The sequence below is a fragment of the Athene cunicularia genome (genome assembly GCF_003259725.1).
Source record: "Athene cunicularia isolate RWA chromosome 13 unlocalized genomic scaffold, athCun1 chr13_part1, whole genome shotgun sequence".
Lineage (NCBI taxonomy): Eukaryota > Metazoa > Chordata > Aves > Strigiformes > Strigidae > Athene > Athene cunicularia.
The window spans coordinates 4,867,531-4,878,278 of NW_020799117.1; the positions used below are offsets into that span (position 1 = coordinate 4,867,531).

The 10,748-nt window shown below is 44.6% G+C and overlaps 1 protein-coding gene across 2 annotated transcripts in view; it reads right to left on the reverse strand.

Annotated features, from left to right (window-relative positions):
- KLHL3 (kelch like family member 3) overlaps positions 1-8,146 on the reverse strand; it is a 45,484-nt gene extending 37,338 nt beyond the window's left edge. The window contains exons 1-3 of one of the 2 annotated variants that reach the window (XM_026858134.1): positions 8,127-8,146; positions 4,441-4,557; positions 1,432-1,538 (exon numbers count right to left, since the gene is read on the reverse strand). In XM_026858134.1, coding sequence (XP_026713935.1) covers positions 1,432-1,538; positions 4,441-4,478 — 145 coding nt within the window. In that variant the 5' untranslated portion in view covers positions 4,479-4,557; positions 8,127-8,146. Of the gene's footprint in view, positions 1-1,431; positions 1,539-4,440; positions 4,558-8,126 lie in introns of those variants that run through there. The other variant, XM_026858133.1, reaches the window with a different exon arrangement.
- Between the last annotated feature and the right edge of the window lie 2,602 nt (positions 8,147-10,748).

Here is a 10,748-nt window from a genome sequence, read left to right on the forward strand (position 1 = left end):
CTGCACCACCACCTTCCCGCTCAGATGACCTCTAAGGATTAGAGGGTTTTTCCAACAATTTTTCTTTTTTAAACTTCTCGTCAGCAACAAGCATCACAAGCACTCACAAGTCCTCCTCGAGGTTCCCTGTGCAAACAGTTGCCTCTGAGCAGCGTTTGCTCCTCTGCCTCGGCACCACGGCCAATACCCGCTTCCACGGTGCAGAGTCAGTGCCCTAGAAAACACAAATCTCTCCACCTTAGCTCACCACACTGACAAAGCCACCATGGCGAAACCTCACATCTCGTCTCACATTCAGACAACTGTTTACACAGGAGATTTTTGCCCCCCCCCCCGCCTCCATTACAGAAAGGGAAAAAAGCTTCCCAAATGACAAGTTTCCTAAGAAATGCTGTGTTCTGCTTCCAGTAAAGCAAATAAAACAAAGTCAAGGCTTTTAAAAGGAAGAAGCCACCTCTAGACCACAGGCAAAGGAAAACCAAGGAAGGAGAAAACCCCCAAACCTCATTTATGCTGAAGCTGAGGGACAGTAACAACCATTCCCTGAAGCATACAATCACTTTCTTTGTATTTAGTTAAGTCAGTTCCTATCCTGGAAAGGAGGACAAGGAAAATGAGGGAAGCTGTGGAGCTCCTGACCAAACTGATTTTACTAGAATGACTTAAATAAGCTGGTCACTTCTCTGCCTTGGGATTGGCACAGCTTTTTTTGCTGCCCCACCTGGGCACAGCCTCCAAAGGGCACCTGCTATAGGGATCAGGTGATTGGAGCAAGAATTTCATCCTCTTCTTCCCTTCACACTGATGTTGCATCTGCCATTACCAAAATATATCGACTGCAGCAACACACCCTGCAAAAAGGCATGGCTGCTAAAGCACACTGGGATCGGGAGAACAACAGTGTTATTTTGGGCAGCAGCAAAAAAGTGCCATGGGAGATTAAACATCCGTGACTGCAAATCAGCATCAGCAGGGCTGAGCCTTGAAACTACAACTCCTGTGCCAGCAACTTCTTTGATGTGCACCATGAACATTTAGGGCACGGCACACGTGCTTGATGTTAATGATGTGTTTTCCTGACCCAAGGTCTTATAAAGGGAGCAAAAAAAAAAAATAACCAACGCAAAAAGCAGTGAGCCAAATCTCATAGTAGTAACCTCCCTGCGACTTATACGCTACCTGCTCACCCCACACCCAAACAACCACCCCATACCCACGTACCGTGCCTCAAAGAATTAGTGAAGGATGACCAGCACCATCCATGGAGCGTACCAAACTGCAGACCTAACCGTACTCTACCTCTCGAGGAAACCCTTTCCTCGCCATGCCTACTGCCTGGGCTGCTGCTCCTGCCAGAGACACAGCCAGAAGCCTCTGGGTTTGCAGTGGCCCATTCAACCCAAGTCCAGTGTCTGGTGTCAAGAAGAGTACCTGTAAACATCGCACAAAAATAAGGGCTGCAGGCCGCAAGGACCACGCGGTGGGCTTCCATCTCCACAGTTTCGGCCACAATCACCACATCACAGAGGAGCCGCTTGCTGGAAAAACACCAGAAAAGATAAAGATCATTTCAGAACTACTGGTCAGGCAAAAAAAGCTACAATCGGTAGAGCCTGGAAAGGCAAGCAGAGGACAAGGCACCTGAGCTGCTGTCAAATCCCAGGGGAAGGCCCCCTGCTCCTTCAGCTACCAGCTCCTGCCAGTGTTTGCCTACAAAGCAAAGCCTGGGTCCTCCTGATGCTGCAGCCCTGCCTGTGGTTCTGCTTTTCCCAGGAAAAAAAAAAAAACAACAAACACACACTGGAAGACAAACTAGGCATGCATACTGTCCGGAGAACTGACGGGGTAAGGGGCTCCTTCCACCTCTCTCAAGTAAGCAGGGCTTGGAGAAGGCACAGGAGAGCTTAAGAGTTTGGGCACTACCTGGAGCCAAGCTGTAGTACAGCTGTAAAACAAGAAATAGCTGTGCAAAGGAGCACCAGCAGCACTTTAATCCTTCCACAGGGAAAAGGTAGAGTGGAAAAATAAAGTTATTTCTGTACTTCCTTCCATGTTTAGTCCTAAAGAACACGACCACCAAAACATCTGGCACTGACCAGCACAGAGGCTGCCTCCGCCGTCTCCCAGTGAGGAGATGTCAATCACTGGAGTTTATCCATGGGCCTGAGAACTTTTTACCACATGAATTAGTCTGGGATTAAGAGTCACTGGAATAAAGCATAGGGTTCCAAACAGAAACCAAAAAAACTTCTGAGCTCCCCCACTGACTCATTGTACAGCTTTGGAAAAGTCACTTCATTAACTACTGACCTTTTCTACTAGCCCCGCGTATGTCCTTTGAGGATTCATTAGTTAATGTTTGCACAGGGCTTCTGAGATGCCGACAGCTAGAAGTGCTCGGCCTCCCAATACCTTGGTTTAAGATGTTTGAGCATACAAATGCAAAATAAGGGTGTTCTTTTCAAATGTCAAGCCTGGAAAAAGGATCAGCGTCTGTAAATCTAGATGTCGCCTTCTCTTCAGAAGTGCTTATTACCACGCTGCACTTTGTCTTTTGGAAACTGCGTATCAAATAAACACACAGACAGCTTCTAATGGACTAGGTATGGCTCCTCTCCTCCATATATTAGAATACCTGAACAAAACATCTGTGAAACGGAGGGTTATAGTTGGAAAACAGTAAGAAAGTAGGAACTTTAGTAGTCTGTGCTCTACATTCCCCCCAGTTTGGAAGGGATGATGGCAATGAAGCTTGCTCTTTAACAGCCTCTTAATGGAGGCTTCTTCATTTCATTCATCTTAAGTGAAAAGTGCTCTGTTCAGTTCCTCTTTGGACTAGAGTTATTTAGAGTACCACTCATGAAATTAATTTCATCTACATCTGAAAGCTCAAAATTTCAAGTGAGCAGTGTATAACAAATAGGCTAAAGGCTTAGCAAAAATTCTTCTAGACCCTCTGTATGAGATTTCTGGATGCATCTGAATGGAGGCATGATTATTCAAGGTAGCTATTTACACCGATTGTTGACAGCTTAACAGATCGCAAGCTCAATGCACATACAATAGCCGTGAGAACTGTATATTCCAGAACAGCAGCAGGAGCTGACAAAAAGGAATACCCCAGAAGAAGAAAACATCAAACAGATGCTTAAGGGCAGCTTTCAGTCTTCCATGTCTTATCACTTCGGTATTGCACAAGATCTAGCTAACCACAGGCACTAAGAAACATTGTCCATCTCCAGCTATTCCCACTACGCTTCAATTAACAAAGGAATAATAGCAGCACAATAGATTTCTGAATATAGCTGCACAAACCATTATTTTCAGATCCTTTGCTTTTAGTACAAAGAACAGACTAGAGGGATGCCAATTAAAAAAAAAAAACAAAAAACACACCACACAACAACACACCGAAACATACTCCACTTTACGTAATTGTTACAAGGGAAAGATATTTGTTCCATTTTCTGTTCCTATGCATCTGAGAATTGCTGTCAGACATCTGTGGAAGGAGACATTTCTAATTCTTCTCCACACTGGAGAACATGTATATTGAGAAATTACTTAATCCACAGAAGAGGTGGCTATTACAGCATCTTTTGAGGACTTTGTGGATTGTGAGGGAGCGCATACATCCGTGCGTACGGCAGGTATTTTCCATAGGAATTCTTTTTAAAAATGGATTTCTAAGTCTCTATTTGAATGGCAAGGGACTGAACTAGCCAGGGAAGCGCTCGCTGAACTTCTGTCTGCTTTAACCACTGCCACCACATTGCTGATGTGATGACAGCGGCTCCTGAAAACCGCTTGCTGCTATTTTTTCAGCCTCCATTCTCCCTATACCCACACAGCTGTGTAGAGACCAAGGTGTTCTCTTTTAACCAATATCAGGATTTTCAAATTTGCAAGTAGAGAGCTGACATTCTTCCCGAGTTGTTGCTTTTTTTTCACTCCCTACTTTGGAGTGCTAAGCCCAGACTGAATAGCACTGCTAGTTAAAGAGAGTAAGAACTGTTCATTAATAATCTTTGGTCTGTAATTATGTGTAGGTGTCTTAATGTCTGTAATGTTCTATTATTGGTTTTCAGACCATTAGCTCAGTTAAGAACATAGTTTACAGCTGAATTTGCTGTAAGTAATGGAAAAGACTAAGTGAATTATCATCTGTAAATGAAGGCTATTGCTCATATAATGTTTTTGAGCCGTAGCTGGCCTCCTTCTGCTTGGAAAATAGAGTGATCTGAGATTGGGAAGAGTAATCCACCACAAAAGGGCTGTATTTTAGCTGTCTCTTCCTACTTGTTGATTAATTCCCTACAAGCAATTATTAGCTGTGACAAAGATGGCACAGATTTTTTTTAAGTCTCCCAGAAGCCCTTCTGTTCCAATCAGCGTGTTTCTACTAAACCAGAGAGGGTGCCCATTAAGTCAAAAGTGTACCTCCGCAATTCATTCATGACCTTGAATGCCTTTCTCATGTGAGAGGGGTTGACTGTCACTGTGCGCTGGTCCTTTTCGTCTTCAGCTGCCTCAGAGGATCGGGAACTCTGCTTAATGCTAAAAACAGGGACAAAAAAAAAGGAGTAGAAAGTTTGATTCAATGATAAAAAAAAAAAGTATCAGAAAACTGCAGCACAGGGATTACGCATGGAGTTACTTGCATGTTTGTTAGTTGGCTCAGGTTCACTGTATGAAGAGCATCACAAAATGCAACTACTTCTGCATGGATGTTGAAAGCCAACTCAATCCACATTTCAGTCAGGGAAGGAAAGGAAAAAGTGCCAAACACTTGAGGACAAAGCCCAGCCTTACAGGCTTCGGGCCAGGAAAGCAGTATAAGTTGAAATTCAAGCCAGAACATAATTGCCTCACTGAATAGAAATAGACTTCAGCACTAGGAACTACAGGAGTACCACAGATACTTTAACATCCATATAGAGAAAGAGAAATTTAGCCTTCAATGTCCCATCTGAAAATCTCAAGCATGCAATACGTGATTTGTACCTTCTTCTATAGAGGCAAGTAGAAAAGGACTGTTAATACTCCCTGCACAGCTTCCAAAGCATTAGCTTTACAGAGGCCACATCCATTTCCATTTCAGAAATAGGTCTATTTAGTGTCACTGAAACGTACAGAATGAATTATTAAAGCAGACCTTCCTACCAGAACCACCAGCTCTAGCGGTAACGTCAGACCAGATGCACCCAGCTATGTGCTGTGTTTAACCAGGCCAACAGGTGCCTAAGGCACATACGCGTCCTCATTACTGTGTTGGGAACACTGGCTCTCTATACAGAATTGACATCAGGTCGATATCTCTACCTCGCTGATCTGAAAGTGTGCGAAATCACTCAGAGCTAAAGGTTTCCACCTCCGAAAAAAGCAGCATTTAGAGTCAGGTCCCTGTTCTGCTTCCACCCACGGCTCACCCCTCAAACTTGCCAGCAGGCAAAGGCAAACAAGAAGAGTCAAACAAGGTCATCCACATCGAAAGCCAACCCCAAGAGAATGGCAGACCTCAGGCTGTAACCCCATGGTCACCACACACCAGACGGGAGACCTTCTCAGAGTCTTCCTTCCAAAGGACCATCTCCCTCAGCTTCATGTTCCTCCCTGCCACCTTTATTACAGAATCACAGAATCATCTCAGTTGGAAAAGACTTTGAAGATCACCCAGTCCAACCATTAACCTAACACTGACAGTTCCCAACTACACCAGATCCCTCAGCGCTATGTTGACTCTACTCTTACACCCCTCCAGGGATGGGGACTCCACCACTTCCCTGGGCAGCCCATTCCAATGCCCAACAAGCCCTTCTGGAAAGAAACGCTTCCTAATATCCAGTCTAAACCTTCCCTAGTGCAACTTGAGGCCATTACCTCTTGTCCTGTTGCTTATCACTTGGTTAAAGAGGCTCATCCCCAGCTCCCTGCAACCTCCTTTCAGGTAGCTGTAGAGGGTGAAGAGGTCTCCCCTCAGCCTCCTCTTCTTTATTTGGGCTTGCATCACAATCAAAAAGGCTGAATCAGGTTAAACCAGTATTCTGAGCAGTTTAGCATCTTGACTTAACTGGTGACCAGAAGATGATGCCTGAAGGAGGGTACAAAGCCAGGGAAGTGCAAGGATCCTTCCCCAGAAAACCTGCCACCCTCTGCTAAAGTGTGTATGCATGCACATAGATATCTATAGACACATATACCCCCACACAACGTGTGTTTGAAAAAACAGTTATTCAGAATTTACAACACCTTGACAGTTTGAAGCCCTTGGTGAACATTACACCCTCGCTGTTGCCTGGTCCCGACTGGTGACTGTTACCAGCACCATGTCCCTTGAGCCTACACGAAGCTCTTTGCCCCCCCAGCTGTCCTTGGTGGGTTGCATTGTCCTTCTTCTAGAAACAAGACACTGATTAGCAGCCAAGCTGCACACAGCTCGAATACATGCCTGCATACCGAGCAGCCTCCAGCTTTGTGTCCGAGACAAAGGTTAATGCCCCAAACCAGCCAAGTTCAATCCTTTCACTTTGCTGAGCAAGTGAAATATTTTCAGTCATAAGTGAAGCCACAAGGCTGAGCACAACATCACTCAGCACATGTCCCAGTGAGGGAGACGAGTTCCCAGACCATGTTACAGTCATCATCCAATTAGCTTAGTTTGGCCAGATTAAAAGAAAAAAAAAAAAAAATCAGAAAGTAGAATGCCTCTTGTTACATGTTCAGTATTCAAGGGACTGGTACCAGGCAACAAGACAACCAGCTTTTCTGTCCCCGAAGAAAGCTGGACTCATCCTGCGCCGCACGTACCGCCAGCGGCACTCACGGGCACAGAGCAGCGGCAGCACTTGGCTCTGCCCCAGGTCTGCACACCCCAGCGAGGGGGTTTCCTTGCTCCAGGGACACAGCCAAATTCAGCTAAGCCTCAGTGCTGTATCTACCAAAAGCCCTGGTTGAAATCTTAGGCCAAGTGAAGTTTGGCCACAGCTTTAAACCCCCCAGTGTAAACCCTTGCTTTTTAATCAGCTAAACCTGCCCTCGCGGCACACCGGCTCCAGGGAGGGAAAGTGCAAGGGACTGAGCTTTCAGTCTCCAAAGCTGAAACGTGTACAGGAAGCAAACAAAAAACAAACAAAAAAGAAAGAAAAAGGAATAAAAAGAAAGTGAAACCAAAAGGGAACGTCAGGGACAGCGGTACCCATCACTCTGGTGTGGGACAGCTGGACCGCTGCGGGACACCGCTTCGGTCATCCTCAAAGACAGACCTTGCGGGATGCAAAATAAAGCAACACACACAAAAAATCATGGGGCTTCTTTAATAAGAAAAAGCACACTGCTGAGATTTATTTATTAGCACTCCAGTGCCGGAGACCAAAGATTTATTATGTTCAAACTTTTCTGCTGGCAAAAAGATACCGTTCAAAGGACATGGCAAGTTTCATTGAACACCAAAGTAAATATCAGATCAACAAGCCTTCATAAAACCTCAACTCCACCGTTTGTGTATTTTAAAAGCAAAACCACTGCTTCAGCATTTGTGAAAAAGATTAGTCAGTTCTTCCTAAAACGTATGAAAAGTAACCTTTTAAAAAGCATCCTAAAAGACATCCTCAGCTTTATTAACAGGGGTGGATTTCACATTTTGCCAAAGGCTCGCCATAACAAAATACTGCCGATGGTCTGGTTAAAAACTTGCTTAAAAAAAAAAAAAAATCAAGATATGCTATTTAAAGTTTTTCCAAATGACTCATAAAAAACACATTTGAAAAATTAATGGCCAAGAGCCTTTAACTCATCTTTGAGACTGACTCAGCTTCCACAGAACCGTGTTCCAGTAATGGACTGAGGATGATTTTATCTGCAAGGAAGATTTCACACCCCCATGCACTCACTCTCAGAGATCACCAGCACATTTCCAACATAAAAATGCAGGAACCTAAATGCTCCAAGCAAATGCAACCTGCCACAAAGCAAAAGCTACCCCTGACAAGACTAAAACAGTGCATTGGCACAGCCCTCTTCTGAGTCTTTTTTTCCCCACAACCCTAAGAATTGTTTCACTTATTACACTGTTACTATATTAACGGAGCAAAGCAACAGAGGAACAGGGTCCTCAGATGAAAGCTCACCTGGACGTGCCCTGCACCCCGTGACCACAGAGCCTTTCCCCCCCGCACCCCTGCGTTTGCCTAGCTGCTGTCCCACCACGCCGGTGGGACTCGCAAGCCGGCTGCCAGGAGCAATTTGTTCTATTCCTGGGCTATCCGAGGCCATGCACCAAGTGAACGAACAAATGGTCTCATTCCCCTGGGCCAGATGAACATCCTTGTTAGGGACACAGCAGGATTCTCCTAAAATAAGCCAAGAGGCTCTTCCTTTCAGAGCGCGCCAACCCCACCGCCACCTCCTGTGTGGCCTTTCAACGCTGTCCCCAAGTAGAACAAACGAACCCCGATTTGAAAGTTCTCAATTAAGCCAGTGGAGCTAATCACAACCCCATTTACACTGTGTTCCTCCTCTCCAAGAGCCACTGGCAGGGCTTGGCTCAATCTACCCTTGGCTCAACAGCACAGCTCCTGCCTGAGCACGGCTGCGGAACAACCAACAGAAAGGTATTTTAAAAACCCATAACCCATAGCTCTGCTGCATGCATGTATCAACTATAAAGTTGGGTTGCCTTAGTTACCAGCAGTAATTACAGACGTCTTTGTAGATTATGTGGAAGAATAAAAGCCTTCCTTAGAGCTAAACTGTCCCCTGGCAAGATTATTGCCGTGCAGAGAGCTGGTAAACCCCAGGAACAAAAATCCTGGCTTTGCCAAAACCAATTCTACCACTGGCTTTACTGGAGCCAGGAGTTCACCCTAAAGGAGGGGTAGATCTCAAATGCACTCTCCTCCGGAGCAGAGAAGGATGAGCTTCTGCTCATGTTTCTGGGAGAACAGTGGCTGGGCTCAGCTCCTAGCCCACACAGGGGCACCACAAAGTCCCTCTCCACCAGGCTCTCACATTGGAGAGATGAGGGGACTCCAGACATGTCCCGTCCAGCCCAGCCTCATCCTGCTGTGCAGCACTGGGGGGGTGGGGGGTGTCCCTGGGAGCTGCTCTTATCTCCTGCCTGTGCACCACAGGCTTTGGTTTGTTCTCCTGGGTTGTCCCGTTACACCATGGAGCTTCAGCCCCCCAAGGTTGGACAAAGAGTCAACAGGGCTCAGTGACATGCTCTCCCGCAGTGCGGGCAATCCAGCACCCTCACAGGCACTTATATTTACTTAAAAGTGACATACTAACTACAAATTTTCAAAGCCTATGGAGCTTCTTGTGATATACGTTACAATCATCGCCATAAAATATTAATGTTCACTCTCTGATAGAGTCCTGATCTAAAAATCTGACAGATGCCCAACAGCAGTTACTAGTGTTCAAAACTCAAATGCCTCTACTAAGATATATGGAGACCAAACTATTAATTTAGTCATAGCAAAATGAAAAAACATTTCACCTTAGCTAGCGTCATTCCCTGTTTAGAATCAATGGCCAAAATCATGGCACAAATACATTATGCCCATTGGTTTTACTCCTCAAGTCAGGCAGACACAGTAAGAAAAAGGTGTCACTATAATGGCATATTTATAAAAATCTCAATCTCTGAATAGGTATATACAACATAAAAAAAAAATGTGACTAAAGGAATACAAATACTGACATGGATTTTGGGTGGATTTCAGAGAAACATATTATCATTAAAAATATGGAAAGGATTACTTTTTTAATAGCAATATTATTTCCCCATTTTGTTGAATTTTTTCAGTGCCTGTATCAACATGGAGACATTAGCTTCGAAAAACACACAACTGGTATCTACAGATCCCCAAAAGGATATTCATAGCAAAGGAGACTTCAGGAACTATGGAGAAGAAAAGTCTTTGCTGACAGTAATGGAAACAACATAAAATAACTCAATCATGACAATACCATTTGCTTTCAAAAGCAAATACTGTATTTCTTAAATACTATGAGGAGAATACCCCTACTCAAAGATAAAAGTTAAAATTACAGGTGTTTTAATAGTTAACCAACAAAAAAATTCCAGGGGTTTTTTTTTTCCATTTAAGCTCAGACACATCTTGCAAATTCAGAACCAGAGTACCATGCTGATGATACAGCCTTACGTAATTTCTCCATAAAATGAAAGTCCCTATCAGCACATTAAAAGAAAATCAGGATTCTGAAATAATTTCTTGCCAAATGTGAATGTTTCAGATTAAATCCCCCTTGTGCCCAGGCTGCTTCTGCCCACGTGCAATGACATGGGCACATGATACCACTGAACAACTTGGATGTGCAAGTTATCAGGATATTTGAGTCCGGGCAGGCTTGGGACCAGAGTCAGAGGTGATGCAAGCACCAATAACGTGTTCCTCACCTACTAGAAAAATGGAAAAAAACAATAACATTAAAAACCAGGGAGAATTATGCTGTCATGAAAGTCACAGAGTGTAAAATTTGAGGCCTAATCTATATGACACAGATCGAAGTTGAAATGCAGGACAAATGTACAAAAGCAGGAACAGAACCAGCTATGGTGCTCACCCACCAAGGTCATTTTTTAACACCTCCTCCCAGGACTTGCCCCGAACAGGCAAAGCAGCCTCAGCACAGTCCCACACAACATGCCCTTTTGAACCCAAAAGGAGGAGAATATTTCCAGCTTTCCTTGCCAAGAGTCAAACCCCACACCATTACTGCCT